We start from the raw sequence: 22742 nt of genomic DNA on the forward strand, positions 1-22742 counted from the left end.
CCATTTTCATCATTTGCTACATATTATTTTAGAGAGGTTTATTTCAGCTATACACAGCATAATGAGGGATTTATAACTTGGAATGAAGTCCCATTGGACAGTAGTAAAGTCCGATGCATATTTTGATAAGATTGCATACATTCAAGAATTGTTAAATGTCTCCGGCTGCCATGGATCCAGTCCCTAGATATGCAATTTCAATGTGACAGGTAGATTGCACTTCTCTGTTTCTAGATGTTTCTACTACAAATAGGTTATTACATTACTTTCTAATGAGGTATTTGCTTCTGTTCAAATAAATCTTATTTTGGATCATTTTTATTCATTCTCTTATGAACCTATGACAAAGACTAGAGACTGGACTGTGTTTTTTGAGAGGTGGGCAAAGGTACGTTTACTGAAATATCAAACCTGGGCAGGGAACAAAATGTTGGAGCTCACAGACGCATCAGGCATGCAGCAGTGTCTGACCAGTTGCACTGCTGTCCTCTAAAGCTGATTGAGGAATGTAGCTTGATGGGCACCAGTTTCTGAATGGGTGTCTCAAACTAATTTATCTCCCTTAAGGGAAGTCAATTTGGAAACAGATGGTTATGTGCAACTCATCTTTTATTCGCCAAGTTCTTTGCCAAGTGTACACAAATCGCAAAACATTCTCCTCCACTGGAATGAATTTAGGAACTGCTGTGGATATCGCTTGAGAACCAGAAAGGCTGTTGACGGGGGGACTTTTGACTTTTAACCACTGGCTGCTATTCTTTGAGCCCAGTTTTCCATGTACCTTTTCCTCTGCCCGTCTAGTCTTCATTTCTCCCCTTTGGCTGGAAGGATTCTCGTCGAGATTGTGTCAAAAGCTTTGCCAAGTCAAAGTAAATGACATCCCCTACTTTCCCCTGGTACACAAAGCCAGTAATAGCATAACAGGAGGCAGCAGGATTGGTCAGACAGTCTGGGCATGGTAAATTTGAGCTGGCTGTTTTGAATCTCCTCGTGTTCTTTGTGTGCTGAGGTGTGACCATTTGTTCCATATCCTCCTGGCAATTGAGGTTAGGCTGAACAGTTCATTTCTTCTTGGATGCTCTTTTTTGCCATTCCTCAAGCAATTGCAGTGTAATATTTTTCTCTTCCTGGCAGTTCTTCTCTTATGCTTGTCTATTTATTCACATAATTTATTTGTGTTTTATTGGATTTTCAATATCCACATGTGAGAGAGAGGAAGTAAGATATTGAAATTCAAGCATAGCACTGGGGAGGGCAGCACTTCTTGAGGGTTTATGATATATACTTAGGGGTACAGGAGAAAAAAGCATAGCCTTTAAGTGGAAAATTACTAGTTCATACAAAGAAACGTGTCTGAAAAGGCCTTCATGAAATCTCTTTGTCCCCCTGTGCTTATTCCTGAGATTGTTGTAGAGCTTCACAGTGTTTGTTTCTCAACTTTCTTCCTTGCTATGGTTTATGCCAATTACTTCTGTTTTTTACAGGTACGGACCAGAAACTTTTCATACTGCTTTCCCCTGGCTTTTTGTTTGTTTCTTTACATGCTTGTATGTATGCATCATCATTCTATCTACATTCTTTTCCTCTAAGTGAGACAACTCCTATTTGCTCAGGCTTTTTTTTTTTTTTTTCCTGGGTCACATACTCTAGACTTCTAGTCATTGAATTTGCTTTTTTTCTCTAGATCTTGTCATGTTGATTCGGATTAGAGTGCCCTGTGCAAAAGAAATGGTTCATTTGCACTGGCTAATCAGTGATAAGAGATTGGTTTAGAAGTGAGGACGAGTGCATAAAAGGACTGGGTATCAAGTCTTCAGATGGAAAAGGCAACAGTCTTGAAACACACCTAGATTTGTTGATGATTCTGATACTCGTAGGTGAGCTTATGTCTTGAGAGTTGTCAATACATACTGATGTCAAATTCCCTCTTCGTGTATTTTGCAAACACTGCTAGCTGCCTAAACACTAGTTTTCCCTTTAGAAAAATAACTATCTGATGAATGAGAGGAGGTAAAATGAATCTATGAGAAAAAGCTTTGAAACTATCTTTTAAGCCGGTGTGACAGAAAAGTGAGCCAAAGACTTGCTGTTTAAACTGTTTGGAGTGTGCCAAGTAAGATAACATAGTAACATAGTAACAAGTAACATAGAAAGAGAATTTTGGTATAGGACTACCTATTTTTTTCTACAAATATGGAAAACATGCAAATATTCATTTAAGACTTCTTTTTTCCTTGTTAAATCCAAGTTGCTTTATTCTAACACAGAGGAAAGGATAATTTCTAACCATCAGTTGTTTCATAGTCCTTTTTAAAATCTGACTCCTGAGCTCCCCAAGTGTTTTAAGAGATCCCCAAATGAGTAGACACACAGCAAATCAACCCAAAAGGTACGTACTGAAAAAAAATAAAATAAAAATATGTATTCTGATGTAATACAGAGTGATCACACATAAGGAACAGACTTCAAAATGACTGCCGCAACGTGGGAACCTGCAATCTGAGTACACATCAATCCATGAAGCAGGTTATCAGCGCGTTCAGTAATGCACGATAACAGCATGGGCTGCAAAGTATCATCTATCTTCACTCTTCTCTCAGTAGCAAGTGCAGTTACAGTCCAAATGCTGTTTTCACTAACTCTTTTGATTTTGATTCTTCAAAAATGCATTGACAAGTGTTAAGGGATTGGTAATGGTACGTTGCCTGCCACTGAATAAGTAATGCCAGCGGCAATGCCAAGCACTGCCCGCTGATGAACAGGTTCTTAAGAAACGTGTTGCATTAAGGTTAACAGCATAAATGACTGTGGACTTCAGTCTGCTTCTGATTTGTGGGCAGAGTGAGACCAACAGCATCCGAGTTCCTCACTCTGTAAACTCTTAATGTCTTGTTGAGCAATCTCTCTGGAGGAGCTCTTAGACCAAGTCCATGTTTTTATTCAGCTAACCGGCTCTAAAATATGACTACCTCATATGCAGCCATGTCTGAAGACTGCATCTATCTTTTGGTATTTGCATTAGCTGGTGCTCTTGAAGGCTTAAAAAGGAGTTAGACGTAGAACACTTGGGAGGCTTTTCTTCCTCCCAGCAGTCTTCTGCATTCCTCTGTTGAATATCTTTATGCTGATTCTGTCAGGTTCTTTGGCCAAGATGGAGTTTTCTTCGTGGCCCAGCCTGGGTGGAGGTGCCTTGGACGTATTTCCATGGACAGGAGGGAGCCAGGATTGGAGGGACCAGCTCTTTTGGGCAAGATGCAGGCACTGTCTCGTCAGCTCTGTCTAGGTGGAGTTGCATCAGCCCAGAAACAGACATGCCAGGCCAGTCTGGAAAAAAACAACAATAAACATCTAGTTCTGAGAGTAAAGCCAGGGGAACAGTGCTTTGGAGATGATAATTTTATCAGGTCCAAATCAAGCTCTCTCAGCACAAATAAGTGATCCATAATCCAAATTGAAATAAGGGTTTGACATTGTTTCATTAAGAAGGAGTTCTTGGTGGTGTTTTTTTGTGGACAAATAATGCCCTTTTAAGTTTTGCGGTTTGTATGCAGTTGTTTCAAAAAGTAATGCCTGTTGAAAATAGTTCAACTTGAAGGACTTTCAGGGGGCATTGTCTGCTGAAAATGATAGATAGGTTTTGTTCCGTACTTAACCTTTAGAAATGTTGAATCATCCAATGTTGAATTTTATTGAAGCTAAATGTTTAGCACATGCATGTTTGTTTACCTTTAGACACAAGTTTACAGATTGAGAAATTAAATGAGTGGAATTTCCTAAGAATGAAAAGAAAAATTAGGCAGTATCATGACAAGTCAGAGACAGGTTGTCAGGCCTCTGTCCAAGGAATTTTTCACAAGTTTAACTCCTATTCCTGTTTCCACCAGAGTAGCAGGCTTGGTTATTCTCAAACAACAGTTTTCTTGTTTGTTTTCAATTTTGTTTGCCATATGTTTTTAACAGATCTTGGGAAATGAATGGGCTGCAGAGTGAAAGCTAGAAATGGGGTTTGCATCACTGGAGCAGCATCCCACATTTAAATCCAGACTCTTCTGAGCTTTGTACCTCAAAAATAAGGATAGTTACTAGATGTAGTTGAATAAAAATAATTTTAAACTATAATGTGTAAGGAGCCTTGTAAACAATATAATGAAAAGGAACTTCAACAAAGTGCTTGAGTGGTCCAAAAAGAGATGAGAAAAATGGCATTTGTAAAAATGTATATTTAGATTGATAGACCTTGAAATTGCTGACAACTGTACCTTTATGTCTGCTTTGTCTTCACTGATCTTATAGTATTAGTGAGCTACAGTGAATTAATTCAGCTTTGAACTCTAGTCATCACTGGAGAGGAACTGGCAAAGCTTTTAAGAAGTGTATAGCTATGTGATATAAGTGCTGTCACAAGACAGGGTGGAAGGAGTACACTTCAAGAGGACAAATTTGCCAAACTTCCTTCTGCTTCTCGGAGAAGTGTCTCTTATGTTTGTATCTGTTAAAAACAGCGTGATTCAGATTAGCATTAGGATAATGAAATATATGTTCTAACCGAAGGAAAAAGTTGCAGTAATGATGAAAGACTGTTGTGAGAAAAGGCACTGAAAGGGATAGGGCTGACCCTGGGCCCTCACAGTGCATCTCGTCCTTTGGAAGTCTTTGGCACTGGCTGAATTACTGCCCTCGGTGACCAGAAGTATTCTGGAATAGGAAGTATTACTCCACATCTCAGCATCCCTCTCTGAAAGTCAGTCCACATTGCGTGACAATTCTGTTGCTTTTAATCACTTTCATAACTTAAGTCTGGACACAACTAGAGTGTAATTATAAATTACCGTGTTACATTTTTGAGGAACATCCTATACAGGGGAAAAAAATCAAGTTTTTTTCTCTACTAGATATTTAATGTACTTATACTCCTTTTGTGGCATGTTTCCATGATGCCAAAATTGCCCTGTGACAGGAAGTAATTTAGGGGGGAAATTACATTTTATGCTGTATTATTTGCTGTGCGCAGGCTGTTCAGAACATTGATCTGCCTAAAAATTTGCTATCTTTCAAATAAAAAGTATTTTTACAGGCATAGACAGGAAGAAACATATTTAAAACTTCCTAAAAGCATCTTTATTAGGAGTTAGGCAAGGAGTGAAGTGAACATTTCAACAGATTATTCTCATATCTCAAGACAACTGATGACAGAACATCCACCTGACAACTCCAGGCTGTTAAATGCAATTTCTGAAAACAAGCAGAAGGACCAAGCTTTTGTATTGTGATTGTACTGGCCGAAAAGACTTCTCTCAGCATCAAGAGGAGCTACAAAATGCAGTATGGAGTATTACATTAGAATAAGCACTTTTTACTTTGAAGTTATCTTGCTACAGCCTCTTCTAGCTCACTTCCCAGAGAAAATTAAAATTCTGTATTTGCTGTTGGCTGACATAAGGTGGCTTCCTCTTCCACATTAAGATCTCCTTTGGAGAAACGCAGCTACCCCTGTTTACCAGACATCATGAGTTAAATGGAAGTTTTATCGCCTGCATCCTTCTTGGGTGAACTCTTTTTTTTTTTTTTTTTTTTTTTTTTTTCCCCCTTTTAAATTATTGCAAGTTATAGGACAAGTTGTGCTTATATGACAGATGCTATCGCATCTACTTCCTAATTGTCAGTGGGAGTTTGTACCTTCACAACTTAACAATGTGCCATTGATGACTAGTTTCTAGTTATCAATAAAATAACTATTAATAGAAAGGCTTATAATAACAAGCTTTCTTTGTCTGATCTTTCAAGTGTCATAGTCAAAAGAAGAAATACCTATAATTTCTGTATCAAACTGTGTCACTGAAAGTGAAAAAGTGGCGTTTCCAAATGGAATGATGGTTTCTGCTCCTCAGTTGCTGCCTCGAACCAGCCGAATGGCACTGAAATGAACAGAACCAGCAGGCTGGGGGAGGGAGAAACTGAGGCTGGGAGTGTTAGGACTTGGATGGGAATTGGACTGCTGGAACTTTTTTGATTACTCATCCCTACAGATGTTCCAGTAGATCTGCATGTAACAACTGTAGGTCCGTGGCTAAGGACAGCATTGCTTTTGTTCTGTTTTGTAAACTGTCTGAGCAGAAAGACCCTGTGAGCGTAGGGTGGAAGCTTAGAAGGTAGGCTACTTTTACAGAGATATGCGCTTGGAAAAGTAGAAGTGCTGTATTTTGACAGCCTCTTTTTCTGAAGTAATGCTTGGCTTGTATATGTAGTGTTCACATAATAACCTTTTTGAAAAGCTCATTTCATTGGGGAATTTCAGTTGCAAACAGCAAAACCATGTATAATGCTTTCAGCTTACCCACTTGTGATAAGATGTGCTTTCTTACCCCTTTTAAGGGTGCAGTCTGTATGGCACCTATTTTCATCACTCAGAGGATTTATTCATGTGGGTTCTGCCACTAGGAGCACTGGTATTTTATGTAACCTGTGAGGAGAAAGACAATCTAAGATGGTTGATCACAGCTACTTGACTGGAGGACACAAAGAAGACCAAGAGAGACTTTCCACAGAAGTGCGCAGCAATATGAGAAGAGGCAATGGGCACAAGCAAGATCATGGGAAATTCCAGTTAGATATTGGGAATATATTTTTTAAACCCCAAGGAAGATACATACTGGAACAGGTTGCCTAGAGATATTATGGAAATCTTGTCTTTAGAGGTATTCAAGCCTCAGCTGGACGTGGCCCTGAGCAGCCCAATCTGATGGGGTTTACATTGAGCAAGGGGAGCAGAAATCCCTTCCACCCGAAATTATTCCCTGGTTTGTGGTTGTGGCCTAGGAGTGTTTCTTGTTTATTCTACTGCATAGAAACAGAACTATTTTTAAATGTTTCCCATTTGAAGCTATATTTGGGTTTGAGCCAAACAACCAATATTTCTCCATGTTTGGGAGCCAAAGTGAAAACAAAAATATAAAATAGCAAAACTTGCAGTGTTAGATTATTAAATTAGATTAAATCTTGGCTGGTGGTACTTATGGCGCCAGATTTGGAAAACGAAAGCGCTGCTGTGAGCAATTTAGAAGTTTTAAGTGAGGTGGTGGTCACAAATAGATGGTGCTAATGTATTTTCTTAAGGTATGCTTCATTTGTCTAGCGCTCTGGGAGGCAGTGCTGGGTCTTTCATTCATGCCCTCTAAAATCTTTGAAATGGTGAAAACTAAACAGTTTCAATGTAAGGCAAAAGGAATTCTGATGACGAAGCCAAATTAGCTGTAATGAAGTACAGCTGTATTCACCCTTTTGTAGGGCAGAGTTCATGGCTTTTTGCTCATTGGATTAAAATGAAAACCAGGATTGTGTATGTTCGCAAGTGGCCACATACACTTGAAGCACACCACGAGAATCCTAAAGTAAGTGGGAGCGGAGCATCTTCTCCCAGCACTGTTTTTGCTAGTCCAGCAGGTGAACAGATAGCTCAAAACGTAAGTTGCCAAGATAAATGTATTTCAAAACAAACAAACAAAACAAAAGGTTAATACATTTCATTTTTTGTTTCATTCTTGAAGTTCATTGCTATATCTGCACTTAGGCTTAGGTCTGAAAGTGTCAGTTACCAATTAATGAATTATCAGCCAGCTGTTGATCTGTCTGCTTAAGCAGGCGAGAGAAATAGAATGCACTTCAGCTGAAGATGGTTTATTTTACAGGGCTAAGCTATAATTTTGGTTTTGGGCAGAAATAGAAAAGAGCCAGTTAATTCAAATTCCAGTCACCTCATCACCCCATTTCTCTCACGTTCCTTGAAACAGATGAAAATCAAATGAGCCAGCTTTGTGCTAACTGCCTGCCTGTTGTTACCAACAGTATTGCAAGGATGTGGCGGGGCACTGGACACGGATTTTCGAAGGCTAAAGCCTTCTGTGTAACCGAAACAAAATTGTTTCGTTTGTGCTTTTGGGAAGCAAGCTCTCAGATGGTTTTATTTGCTTTTATAGGTTGCAAATACCACTGTCACCATCACTGAATTACTAAACAAGTGTTGTTCTAATGCAACGTGCCCAGTGAAGCAGTTCTGTATTTATCTCATTACTTCTTTACAGTTACTAAATAGCAATGGAATTATATAAGTGTATTTGTAGTAATTCTAGGAATTGTGTGTTTTGCCTTTTCAGACTGCTTTCCAACTATGATCTCTTAGCAGGATGTTAGAACTGAGAAGTCAAATAGTCAAAAGGGCTTTGACTGAACTTTTGCTATGGAAGTGGAAATAGAAAATTGGTGTACTCTGTCTTGTAGCAAAATATGAGCCATCAGGTAGAGCTAGCTGGTAAGCTTAAGAGGTGGTTGGTAGCAGTGCCTCTGAATTCTCCCTTCACTTCCTCTGTTGCTCCATGAATAATTAAAGAGATGAGAAAAAGCAAATACTCCAGATAATCACCAGTGGATCCAAAGCTCATACAAAATATTCAGCTGGATATTTGTTATATGCTATGTTCAGTAGCTGCTTTTGCATTTTAAAGATGTGAATTTCAGTTAGGTCATTTATAGCTAATTTTTTCTAAAGTTTCAATGTTCATTTGCCCTTGGTTCCTGTTGCCTATTCGTGACTGCTTTTTTTTTTTTCTCTTTTTTTTCTTTTTCTTTTTTTTTCTTTTTTTTTCCCCTCTTTTATTTCCTTCCAACTAGTCAAACTATTGGTGCTCCCAGCTGGATTCTTCAGGCCATTTTATAACCATTTTCTTCTTTAAAAAGAGTTACCAGGGGTTGGTTCCATTACAATGTAGCTGATTTCATCGGGCTGCCTTTAACAGTCGTTCCCCTTGCAGGCGAAGCATCCTTTCCCTGGAGTGATCTCTAACTGCAAGAGGTCTGATGCAGTTAACGTGTGTTTAGTTCAGACGTGTGCTGCGCTGTTTGTCATACTGGTTTTGGCCATCGATTGACTTTTGTTGAAGAAAATACTTGCAGAACAGTGTGGAATTTCTGTTGGCAAGCTAGGAGGGAAAGATTGTATTTCAGAGGTAGCTATGGATCCCAGAATCTTCCATTTAGTGATGGCCTGAAGGTGAAAGAATCACTCCACAAATGCAAATACTTAAGAGCAGAGTTTCAATAATGCATGCCAAAAACTGACACGAGTGAGTATGAGTTAGGAAAATTCAACCTTGCCTTGCTCTGTGCCTGAAAGTGTTCTTTTCTTTTTGTAAGATGCTTTTAAAGTTTTTTTTTTGCACTGGAATTTGAGGGACTCTAGTTTATCACTCTACTCTTTCACTGAGAAGACGGGATGGTGGTGGTGGTGGTGTCCTAAAACAATGATATGGCAAGGGTATTTTCTCAAAATCAAATACATTTGCAAGTTCCTGTGACTTCCCTTGACTATTCCATCATGCTTAATGAATGTTCATCTGTGTGGTGGCCAAGACGGAGATGATATTACTCAGAATGGGAATGCCTGCTCTCTTTGGGACTTGTTTAAAGTACTGTGGGATCAACACAAATGAAACCTGTTTTGCTAATGCGCTTCCAAGAGCCGTCCCTGTTCACCAGGCTAATTGCTGTGAAGTCCCTTACATCTGTGCTGTGTGAGGCTGGCTCTCTCTGGAATAGTCCAGCAGTGTCCATGCAGCAAGTAGCCTTGAGCTGTGTGCAGACCTCTTGTCTCCACGTGGATTCCTGGTGACCACACGGGTCTGCCTCAGACCTTCTGGAAACGTTTTGGAGGGCTGAGCTGTCGGCAGGCCCAAGGGCTGCCTGGCTTCCTAGAGGGCCAACCCGATGACTGAGTAGCTTGCTGACCATCTCTGGGGAGAGAGACCGTTCTTACCAGGAGTCTGTGCCAAGCATGGTAGTGCATCGGTGGCTCTGCCAAGACAGACAGTGCTTTCTGTGCCTGCTTGCTGCCCTCTGTTTCTGTCATTGTTTGGGTTTGGACTCCTTCTCTGTAGCCTTCTGCTCCTTGGCACCCAAGTGCTACGTTTCCTAGCAAACTGTCAGTGATTTCAGTCACGAACCTTTAGTGCTTCAGTGGCCCTAGTGGTAGAAGAGAGTATGGGATTCAGCGAGGCGGACTTTCCTGTCAGGACAACCCGAGAGCTGGTTGCAACCCTGCTGACTGCACCTCACCTGAGAGAACATGACTGCTGCCCATCAGCTCACGTAATGTGAGCTCAGGGATCAACAGATTACTGTTATATTATCTCCTGTTTATAGCTGGCTTTGGCCTTGGTTGCAGCACTTCTGTCCGTGCACGTCAGGAACAGGCCCACCTCACCTCTGGTGGTCACTGCTGGAGCTGTCGTGGCTCATCCCTGAGTTCTGGTGGTGCCACAACACGTGGAGCTCATGGAGGGAGTGCAGTGCACTCATACGAAGTGAACTGTGTTGCTGCTCTAGCACAGTTACCTTCCATTAAATAGGTGCAGCTAAATAATGAGGAAAGCCGTTGGTTTGCCTTGCCCCGTGCTGCTCTTTGGGTCAGGCAGCAAGGGGAGAAATGGGTCGTTGCAGAGATCCCTCTGCGAGGGGAGCTTGTGCTGTGTGGAGGGAAGGAAGTGGTTATCAGGAGCTTATAGAGGTGGCAAGAGATGGTTTTCCTCTGGGGCATATGTTAAGGAGAGCACAGAGCTTAGACCATAACTAGCTCTCCAAGGAGAGGGAAAGAAAGTTTCCCAAAATACAGTGAAGACTCTGTGGTGTTTGTTATAATATCGAAAATCAGTGAAAGGATCCTGTGCTTAATAGTGAACCAGAAAGAAAGGACTTCCCCTGTCGAGACAGGGTGCACAGGACAAGAATTTTAGATAAAATCTATTAATTTTAAATAAGACTCCTATTTTCCTTTTCTATTCTGCCTTCTTCTCAATTTTTAAAAGTTCATTATTTCTGTTTATGTTGCACTAGAACTGGCTTTGAGCTTAAAAGTTCTGTTGGTTGTTTTGATGTGCTAGGTATAAAGAAAAGGTCTTAAGGTTCCTGCCTTGGAGATGTTGCTCATGGGATCCCATTAGACTTTGTGTTGTTAGAAACTTCACTCAAAATGTTTAGGCTGAAATAAAATTCCTATGTCACTATAACTGATAACTTACGAATAAGGCACAGTATCTAACTGGGTCAAAACTAGTTGAATTCAATCTTGAATTAGAATTAGCTCTTACAATTAGTGTAAAATATAACTGTGAGGTATTTATGTATAAGTGATTGTAAAAAACAAAACAAAACAAAACAAAAAAAGTGAAATTATTGTATATTTAAAATGAAAATAGATCTTTGTTTTAGTCTGTTTTTGGGTCTGATTAAAAGTTTTAATACAGAAATCTAATTGTTATATTTGAATCAAATACTGTAAGCCTTACTTTCTTCTTAGACACGAATATTTAAAGGAGACCATCTTTCATTTATGCTTTGTTCTCCAAAGTTAGGTATTGTAATTCAGAGTTCAGCAGCCTACTTAAAGTTTAACAAACGTAATTTGCTGTCAGTTGGAGACAGTAATCCTAGACTTGGGTCTAGACTTTACCAAACACCTTTATGGAGCGTATTAAGAGGGCTTGGAAGCCTGTTGGGATTTCTGCCTGGTTTCTGCTGCGTGCAGTGTTGCTGATGCTGAAAGTTGCACACGCTGGGAGTCTCCCGGAGTGAGAACGGAAGAAGTTCAGATCTCGCCCAGATGAGGAAGCAGCCGTGGCCCTTCCCCCAGGCCGGTGTCATGCTGTTGGCGCCGAGGTTTCTTCAGCTCCTGCAGTCTTCCAGAATCTGGCAGAGTTGCCTTTGGAAAATTGGGATGGCTTCCTGGCGGAGTGCTTTTACTTGATCAGTCTTCAGATAAAGAAAAGGTCTAATCGGAGGCACATGTTTTCCATCAGTTTTACTTGTGTGCTCCTTTGTCTAAAGGAAAGGGGCATGAAGTGTTTGGCTTCGTTTTTTTTCAATCAGTGTGCAGACAACTGCAGGTGCTCATCACTACTACTAAATCATCTTCAGAGAATGGGGACTGTGGCCTCTCAGCAACTGCTGTCATCGTATTTTCTCCAGAAAAAGGGAAGCGGTGTGATTGCAGAGAATCAATATGTGCTGGTCTGAAGAAACTTTGAACGTCAGTCTGCAATTACCTGTGGGGAGAGGAGACAGAGGAGGGAAGGAGGGAGAGAAGGAAAAGAGACAGAAAGAAAAGGAATTTGTTTATTGCTCTACCCTATTTGATGACACGTCTCTCATTGGTTTTCTTGAGGTTTTAGAAGGAAAGGGTGAATTTTTTTTTTTTTTTTTTCCTGAAAAAGTGTTTTCAGCCTTCATGGTTGCAGGCAATGCCTGAAAACCTGTCTGATGTAAAAAATTGTATTTCAAGGAAAAATAGTAACCCTAAATGTTCTACTGGAGAAGAATCATTAGTTTCTTGTTTGTTTTAGTTTGTTGTGTGTTGTTTTGTTCTTTTTTTTTTTCTTGAGCACTGTCAATCAACAGTTCTCAAAATTTGATAAACCTAAAAGTGACAAGGGAATAATAAAGTTTTAAGTACGAGGGAAGAAAAAGCCAATCCTACCTCACTCAAGAAAAAGAGGAAGAAACACTTTTGTGCAGTCTATAAAGTTGGTTATTCTGTTGTGAATGCATTCTATGTTGTTACAAGTTAAAGTTTTGTTACTTGCTCCTCTGGAAAGCATAAAATTCAACATTGAAAAAAACTTCTTTGTAATTTTGCATTGAGTTTTTCTGTTAGTCTAGGTGTCCTGGTGTAATTCCAACTGGAAAATTACATTTCCTGCTGAACACAGCAGAAAATAAATAAATCATAACTGTAACATTTTTATTTGGACATAGTTACTATTCATCCTCTAATCCTGTAATATGGCTAACTTCATGTTAAAACATCATTTTAAATTTCTTCTTAACTAAGAAAAAAATCTCCTGATTTGCAATTTTGTCACCAGTGAGTCTTATAATACTGCTATAACTCCTGTATTTAAAGGAAAAGATACTTGCATTTTTTCATTTACTTCGTGTACTCTTCTACTACTGCAATCGTAGATGTGATAGTTAATGATAATACTAAACTAATGAGGGGAAGAAATGGACATACTGGAAAACAATTTTACATGATAGTTGATATACACTCAGTTGCTTTGAGACTCTACCTTGCAACTCTTAATTGCAATTAACAAATTGAACTGTCCTACATGTTGTCATATTCCTTTGCTGAATACATAGTTACACAATAAAACATTTTGATCTTTTCTTGTTTTTACTCTTTTCCTAGTGAAAAGACAGAGCCTGAAAGTTCAGATCAATGCAACAGATGACACCGTTTGCATGAGGTATCTTCGACCAAGTCAAAACACCAAACTTGAAGGTTTTGTCCTGGGTTACGGAAGCAGCTTCTTCTCTAATCAGTACATTCCTTTACCTTCAGAAGGAAACACCTACATAACTGAACTTGGTAAGGCTTTGTATGCAATTTGCTTTGCATGCTGCTGTTGTCATGGTTTAGGAACATAGAGATGAGATCAAGAACCTTTGGGTTTCTTAATTTTTGTTTTTATTGGGGTGCTGCTCAGGGTTTTTTGTGTTTAAGTTTGTTTTGGGAAGAATTTCAGATAACAGTGGAATTAGGAGATCCTTCAAGGAGAACAAACAGCTCTTGTTGTTTGGAACAGCTTGCTATTGATATTTGTTTTAAGGATTTTCACTTGTGGGAGTTTTTCATCCTAAGAGATTGTACTGTATTAATCATATTACAGATCATATGGGATAATTTGTCTGAAGTTGCAGTGTAAGCAGTATACAAGGGAGATGTGTGTGTTTTTAACTCAGAACAAGAAGCAATGAAACAGTTCTGAGAACTGTGTACTTAATTCTCTTTGCTGGAAATGCTTATGATATGGTGCGTTTTTTTTATGAAATGATGCATTATTTTATAGGGGCATATTCCAATTCTGCATGTTACAGAATAACCTATACCTTCTGTGGCAGAAGCTACAGAAGATTTCACGAGTACTTGTATGGAGAAGATTAAACTTCATGTTGTATCCTGTTGCCTATTATAGGGAAGGAGGAGTAAATTAGGCTGTCCCTTTAACTCTGGGTTATGTCAGTATGGAAAAAATAGCAAGACAAGAGAACTGGATCAGCTAGAATAGTCTTGTAAATTATTAAAACATTGATTTATCAGGATATGATATCTTAAGAAATCTGTTAAATTTCTGAGGATTTTCATATTGTTTTTCTTTACACTTTTCTAGCCTGAAATGAATCCTGGTTCTTGTATTACCCTCATCATTGTAATGTCAGTGATCTTAGTGTAAATCTGCACAAGCACAGAAGTAACAGTTGCCTTGTTTTTAATGTGATGAAGAAGTGAAGGCAGTTCTGGGTGTCTGCTCCAGGCTGAAAACTGTAGAATAAAAAAGCATAAATAAGGTGATAGACACAAAGTAATTAAGACACTAGAGATCTACGTAAGATCTCTCTGGCAAAGGTTGACTTGTTCCTTTCTGTGAGTTTGTACTCCTGGGATCTCTCCATACTTCTATCACCAATCCAGTGTTTGAGTTCACAGCCATCACTTAAACTTTATTTTGAATCAGTTCAGTGGCAAGGATATGCACAATTCTACAGAGAATCCAGTATAAGTAATATCTACGTAGCTATATTGCAGGAATAGTGGGGATTCATATTTTTCAGGTACTCTGAGATCCTTGGAAAGAGGAAAAAGCCCTGAACGTAGTGTAAAGTGTAGATTGTGTGTACTTCTCACCATTTAATAGCAGCTTTAATACCTAATGCTTTGTGAAACCGTGTGAAAACAAAGCTGAACATCACCGGAAGCATAGGTGATCATGGTTTTCTGTAACTCTCGTGCTAATATGTAATGACTGGAATTGTAGACACCTTTCTTTAGTTCTGCAATCAGAGTGGCTAGCTGCATGCATATTCATTAAAGCTTACAGTTAAGCTATCAAAATCCTGAAGTGACAAACGCTGAAGATGAGAAACCCTTTTATACATATCTCCTGTAATGAAATTAAATGTTTTCTGTAATGTGTCTATACAGAGAAAGACGCAAGTGTTGGGAAATACTCTCCTTTTAATTACTTTAAAGGAGAGTAACTTCAAAATTTTAGCTTGCTCATGCTAAAACAAGTTGTCAATGAGTTTCCTAGTGACAATGAATGATAATATATTCTGGATGTCCAATACTACAAATGCAATATGCAACATAATGTTGATATAATTTATAATTAAATACTAGCATTTCCGACTTGAAGAAAATGTCATCATTGAAAGCACAGGACCTAAAAGAAGCTAACAGCAATGTGTATGTACTTCAACTCAAATATATATTTAAGGCAATTAACTATACCTATACTGGAACTATTGCTTTTAGTTAAGACATTTAGGGTTACATTATCTGCTTAGTGTATTTGTTCATTGGAGTTTGGAAGCAGAGAGCATAACATTTCCCATTGCATTAATATTAAACACCACTGTTGTCTTTAAAGAGCAGTGTTGATTACACTTTCTGTGTGTGTACGTCAGCTAAAGAAAGAAGCATTGGTTGTGCTTTTGGCTCTGTTTTAGAGTGACATGCCTCAGAGAAGAAAAGACATTGGTGACTGCTAATACCCCCTACAATTTTAGGGACCGGGTGCTGGCTTAAGCTGGAGCTACTGCAGGATGGTTCATAGTTTTAGCAACAGTGGATTGGTTTTATTCTGGTACCCGCTGAACTCAGCTCAGACTCTGATCTATGTAGATGTTGGAAAATAAAAGGTATTGTAGAGGGGTAATATAAATACTCTCAAGATATTTTCCGAAGGTACAAGTACCCCTTGACCATATTGTTAAGAGTCTTAGGCTACTTTTGTGCTTCTAATAGGTGACGAAATTGGCCTAGTATTCTATGTTCATCCTAAGCAAACTTTTTGTTGTTGTTTCTTTTTAATTTCACGCCAGAAATACCGTCTATTCCACGTTCTGGATATTCTGGTGATTCTGGTGGCACCGTGCACTTTGCGAATGGTCTTTGGTGTTTTCCACCTTTTTTTCCCCACAATAAAACCAACTAGGCATATAGGAAAGTATTCATGTTCACCCTGCTAAATGCCCTCTCAGTCCTCTCTCACTTCAGCTTATCCCATAGAAAGGTTGCAGCTTTTACTGAACAGGATGGAAGGAATGAATCCCAAATGTGAAGAAACATTGTGGACTGTTTAGACCGAGACTAGTACAATTTAAGGCTTCCTTTTCTCCTGTCATTTTTAGTAGTTATGGAAAGAGAGGACCTTTCCCAATTGATCTAAGGACATTAAAACTGGTCACAACTTGAAATTGGCTTAGCTGCTGAAATGGAAAGATTAGAACTGGGTATTTAAAGGCATCTGGTAGTTAGTAAAAGGTATGTTTTCCCAGTGGTTTAGGGATGATTGCTTTAGAATACAGTTTCCTGAGAGAGTGACTAGATCCAGGAGAATGGAATTGCTCTGTCTAGACAGAAGTTAGACAGAAGTGGATCTTGACCTGATAGTATTAAAATTGTCAATTCATTTGAAAACAAATTGTCATTCACGTGAAAATGGTACAGACATGCAGGCAACTCTATAATCTGCTCAAATATATATATATATATAATTTCATTAATTGACTAATTAGGCTAATATAAGAAAACATGCAGACTTCTCATACAATTCCTGATTCCCTAAAATGCATAATTCCCGTAAAATGTCCTTTTTCCTTGCTAGCAACCAGGATAAGTATATGCAGGAGAATGAAGTGCCTTGCAGGCATTCCCTTGAGCTAGCTCTGAATGCCTGGCTTTGTTTATGGAGCAGCAAGACCAATATTCTGTTTGGGATAGTTGTCCCTGCTTTGGAATTGGAGTATGGGGTATAAAGCAACAATGAACTTGATTTTTAATAGGTGGCACAGTATACACAGCAATATATTTTTATATAAGGCCCACGACTTCAATGTTTCCTACCCTGTCACTGTTGAATACAAATGAAATATAGTCAGATCTTCTTCTGGCTTATACATCTCTTATGCCCCTGTTAATACTAAACTTGAAGTCGGCAGATTTGAATAATTTATTAAATCACATGTGTATGTGCCTGTATTTTAGAAGAAATAACTGAGAATATGACCTTTCCTAGGGTGTATAACCAGTAAAGATGTGTATGTTTGTAAAAAGTGTGACATCCACCTACGCTTCATCCACCAAAATATTCAGCACTGCCCTGCATCTATTCTTCTCTTAAAATAGTTTTTTTTTTTTTTTTTTTTTTTTCATTTTCTTTTGCAACTAAATTAATAACTGAGCCAGCAATTGTGTAACAATATCCTTGAATCAGGAACTGCCTGCAGAGGGCATGTAAAAGAGAAAAGAGTTGTGCTGGATTTTCTGAACACATAATGAGCTCATGCTGGCAATCAACTCTTGAGCAACTTCATGCATTGCCGGACAGCTGGATTTGAACCAGAGTGAAGGGTAAATGGCAGTGATGAGGCAGCTTTAAAATTTGGTACAAAAAAGTATCAGGATACAAGATGTCTTTTATTTGGTGCTTGATGTACTTTATGAGTTTATACAATAGTAAGCAACATTATTTTTGGTCAAGGAAAACTGTTCAGACAGTGTCAAAGGATATTGAAATGTAAATTCATCTAGACTAGTAAATAAGGTGAATAGACCATCCCAAAGTTCTGAGCTTGATTTAAACTTTCACCTAAATCTCTTCAGTCTGCACGACTCAAAAAGAAAGAATATTTCCTTGAGAAATTTGTGCTAGTTTTATCTAACTTGGTTAGGAAGATTGCAAAGTCAGCCTCCTTGAATGTGTTATCACTGCTGCAGAAACCCCCAAAATTGGGTGGAGACCAACTGGGAGGAAAATTTTGTAAGAATGGACAGCAATTAGCTAACATGCTGAATAAAATGAATTCCTAAAACTGACTGAGAGCTTTGCCATACTTTGTTTGGCCTTTCTTTTACTTGAACCAGGCTGTGCAGTGAAGAGGAGAATATGCTGGCAATTCTGCTTCATAATAACCGTAATAAGTTGTGGATGAAATTTGCATACAAATAGGGAAGAATTCTAATATCATCCAGTATCATCACGTTTAAGTGTAGTTCAGAGATGTGTGCTAGAGCAGTGCTTGGCTAAAAGATCTCGCTGTGCGGTTTCTTATACCCAGTAATGGTTACACAAATGCAGGTGTATTAACCGCATGCCTTTTGAGATGCCAAATAATGTACACGTTAATTCAGAAGGAGATGAACACCTGGACAAACATACTGACTTGATTTCTTAAATGTGTTAGTATATTAATTGTAATGATACATTGTAATATTTTATGTTAAAACTTATTCTAAGTTCATAAGTCAAGTCATGCTTACGTTGTTTTGTTTTCAGCTGCATTTCTGTGTTGGCAGAACCCTGAACTGAATTCACAGAGTGAATTCACACTTGAAATCATCCATGCTTGAACATAAGCAGAATTTGCTAGTGCTTTGCAATGCATGTTAGCTGCCTGCTGCCACTGCTTTCAAAGCATAGCTCACAGCATATGGAATTAAGTATTATTCTGTATTAGTTTGATGTTTTTGTGGCTGCATTTTTGTTACATTCCTCAAGGCTGGTCTTCTCCTGAGGCAGCTCAGGTGGGTAAAATAAGGTTTTTTGTTTTGACAGGTTTATATATAGCATTAGTATCACAGAATCTTGGTCTTTTTATAAACTTTTTTTTTTTTTTTTTCTTTTATAATGTTGCCAAAGTAGTGATTTACTTTTGTGCAATTTGGCAGTCTTTGAATTGTTTCTGCCGGGGTGAATTGTAGACATACCTGTGCCTACATGTAGTGTGTGTGTGTCTTTCAGGCTGTTTGGATGAAAAAAATACTGAGTCATTGAAGGAGTTCAGAGAAGTGTTTCATCAAATTGGTGATGGTTCACTGAGCTGTAATAGCTGTGGTGTTTAGAAGCTAAAAAAAAGATGGGTGAATGCCTCTCTTTTTTATTTTTTTATTTATGTTTTGAGAGGTGGGAGAAAAATATGTAAGAATATGTACCGAACACATATGCATTGTACTGGTTTTTGATATATACATGGATACCAGTCCTAGTTCTTTACAAGTACTAGGCTTCCCTCCTGCTTCAGAAGCCATTTAGTTAGGTGTACGTGCCTGCCTGAGTGCAGTGCTTTGCTCCAAACTGGCATTGCGTTATTCACTTGCAAGTATTGACACCTGAAAGGGCAGTGCTGATGACATTTTGAAGCCACCCAACTGAACTGTCAAAAAAAGCAAAGCAAGCCAACAACAACAAAACACTTGCTTGGGGAATTATGACACTAAGAATTGGGCATGGATTTATTGACTAGCAGTTGTCTGGTGCTTAAGGTCATTTTCCTGCTAAAGACTCAAGCCTGTCTGTTTGGACTTCACATCTGCAGCTTCAAGAGGTTTAAACAGAACCATTTGTGTGCCACCTGAAAGGAGAGGTTAGCCATGGCATTTGCCAGCCCAACCTTAATAGTTGGGGGTTAGGCAGCAACTGGTTCAAACAAATGGGTTTGTTGTGTTCATCTTAGAGTACCAGACCTTCAAGAAGGCCTTAAGCTGCAATGAACCTAAGATTTTTCCATCAAATTTGTGAACGTGTTTCAAACTGAACTTGTTGAAGTTTTCATGGTTCTGTAGAGATCCCTCATTTCGGAGATTCTCGATCCTTACAAGATCATGCATGTACTTGCAATATACTGTGTGTGTATATATACACATACATGTATATTTTAAAGAGTGATTTTGTGAGAGTTCAAAATGACACTCAAAATTAATTCTGTTGTAGTTGAGCTTGCTCAGCCCTTTGTGAAAATTGTAACAGTTTCCCAAATGGCCATGATTGCACAGCAGAAAACTTGGTTTAAAGCACAAGGGAAAAATAAATAAATAAATATATATATATATATTATTTTTTAAATATTATTCTTTAATATACATTTATAAATATATATTTTTTTGTCACTTATTTCTGGTTTCAGGCCTGAGTACAAAAAATGTCCAGATGTTTGTATGGATCCCAGAAGAACTGTATGCCTCTATAAATATTAATCAATTCACTTTGTTGTAAGTGAAGGGATAGTTGCACTTCTAGTTGCACTCTTTCTTTTTTAACTCACTTTTTTGTCCACACAGCTTTGAGCAGTTGTTTTCAGTGCTCATCTCAGTTACATTTATTTTGGGAACAATTGAAACCCATTTAAAATAATAGACAATTAAGTACTTACATAGTGTGGGTGTCAAGTGACTTACATGCATAGAATAAGTCAAATTAAGTTAGTTTTTACCAGTCTGGTACAGCCTTTTATGTAGTGCTGCAAGTTGTTTGTTTATTCAGTACTGATTTTCTTTCCCCCCTTACTGAAATTTGGATGTAAGAGAATTCTCAGTGGTTCTGTTTGATCGGCAGACTCCAGGTGTTGGAACACTGGGCTGTGAAGGAAATTAACTCTCTCATCTGCAGATACAGATTTGGCTACATGTATCTAAACTAGTACACAACTTTTACACAGAGAAACCTCTGTTCTAAAAACTGTAGCTAAAGTGTCTTTGATCTGTATGGGCCAAATTCTGCCCATACTCATTTCTCTGCAAGCTCCTATGACTTCTTTTCCAGTGTTGTGGTTGGGTAATAATAGAGCTTGGTTTTAAGTAAGTAAGAAGGGTGGAAAGCTCCAACCTCTGATATCAACAGTGAGGGAAAATCTCCTTTCTGAATTCTCCAAACTAAAACCGCTGTCTTAGCATTGTGTTAATCAAAGCATTTATTATTTTAAGCTGCAGGGTGAGGTTATCTGTCTTTCGCTGCCAGAAACATGAACATATCTGAACTTGTGGCCTCTTACCATGTGTGCCTGTGTCATCCAAACTGCATCAGATGTCTCTCAAATGTGTCAGAGTTTGTGTAAACCTTGGTTTGCCTAATTTCCTTATTTCCTATGAAGACTGGTATTTCCAAACAATTTCCAAGCTCTTTCACAATTGACACCCAGCTAGCAGTGATTCTGCATCTCTTTGAATGGCTGCAGTGCTTGAAAAGAAATATAGGCCATTCTGGTAAGACTGAGTCTGAATCCAAAGATGGAAATTCTTGTCTCTGGAATGGCTCTGTGTTTTTTTGGCTATGCAGTATGATATCTTTTTTTTTTTGAAAAGCAGTCAAACATCTTATGGGAAGTGGCGGAAAAAAAAAAATTAAACTGGAGTAAAAATTGAGAGAGGTTTTTTCATTTAGATTTAAGAAATATTTTGCAAAAGTTCTTTCTTCCTGTGAGAAAATGCATAGAGCTTAACTTAAAAGTAAATGTTGGAAAGTATGGAAGGTACAATTTGTTTCTGAGATGAACTTCATGACCAAGAAAATGGTTGAACTATTGCTCTCCTGTTGCATGCAACATAATTTCTATTGTACTAGCATGCAGAACATCCAGTCAAACTCAGAGCCCTCTGTATTTTTTTTTTTTATACAAACATGAGTCCCTTTCTCTTAGATATTAGTGATAACTTTACATTCATTGAGAGTACTCAAAACTGTGAAAGCATTGAACAGTCAAATCTTACGATGAGTCTCTGGAAAAGGTCTGTAAAACTATTTATAAAGCAAGTAAGTGACTGATGTGGATGCTGTATTGAGCGTGTCAGACTTTATTTCCTGCAACCAAACAGTTGTGCAGATCTTGAATAATGTAGTGTTAATCTATAGGGGTATATGCTGTGATAAATGGCCAGCACACTTTATTTCTTCTTCTTACAAATGTCGACTCTTTACTGAGACACTGTTTACAGTAGATGTACAGTCTGAAACAGTACATAAAAAAAAAAAAAAGTTATAGGAAGAAACATGTCAATAAATAAATGGTTCTAAAGTTGATGCAGAACGTGTCAACGAAGGTCACTGTGTTGTAATTATCTGTTTTTATTTTGTTTTGCATCTTTTTAATGTAATCATTGCTTATATTAAAAGTAGAATTCAGTATTTTTTTTCTTTAATTTCAAAAGTATATAGGATATGTTGTAGATGTTAAGACAATTCTGTATTATGGTAGGGCTCTTATAACTACTTGGGATATCTTGCAAGTCTATTCAAACTGCCTTTTATAAAAATGCATTCACTAAACCAACCAACTCCATGTGCAATATCAGGCTAACGTGTCTGACAGTAGAAGCAGTGAAAAATTATTATGTATGCAAAGAGAACAGGCACTATTTTGACATCATAAGCAAATATGCTACTAGTTAACAATGGAGAGTATTTTGTTGTGGATTGCTTTGTAACTAAGCACTTGTAGAAAAGCTGCTTGACAATACCTGACCCAGCAGCCTCACATGTTGAGAGTCCTCCTCATGTGGCAGCATCAGCAGCCACTACAGGGATCAGCTCTTGGGTTGTGCTCTGGCTATGCCTTTATAGAAGAGATGGGAGCAGTAGACTAGAACCTTTCCCCCTCCAGTCATTGCTTTCACTTAGTCTGCAAGTATATCAAAGAGGTAAGATTTGGTATCCTAATAAAATTTCTCAGTTCCAGTAGAACAATTTAAAAGTGTTATATGGATATTATTATACCATCCAGTAGGCCAGCAGAATTTCCTCTGGTGTGCTTCATCTCTACTGTTCACATGCTGGTGTCGTGGTTCCGCTCGAGTGGGCAGCCGAGCTCTACCACAGCCGCTTTCTCACTCCCCTCCTCAAAGAGGAACGGGGAGAAAATAC

General features: G+C 38.4%; 1 protein-coding gene across 30 annotated transcripts in view; it reads left to right on the plus strand.

The window, feature by feature from the left end:
* ABI3BP (ABI family member 3 binding protein) overlaps window positions 1-22742 on the plus strand; it is a 204218-nt gene that overhangs the window by 65826 nt on the left and 115650 nt on the right. For all 30 annotated transcript variants that reach the window (XM_084521929.1, XM_084521907.1, XM_084521912.1 and 27 more), the window contains exon 2: window positions 13235-13414. In XM_084521929.1, coding sequence (XP_084378055.1) covers window positions 13235-13414 — 180 coding nt within the window. The remainder of the gene's footprint in view (window positions 1-13234; window positions 13415-22742) is intronic.

This window comes from Aythya ferina, assembly GCF_964211825.1.
Source record: "Aythya ferina genome assembly, chromosome: 1".
NCBI lineage: Eukaryota > Metazoa > Chordata > Aves > Anseriformes > Anatidae > Aythya > Aythya ferina.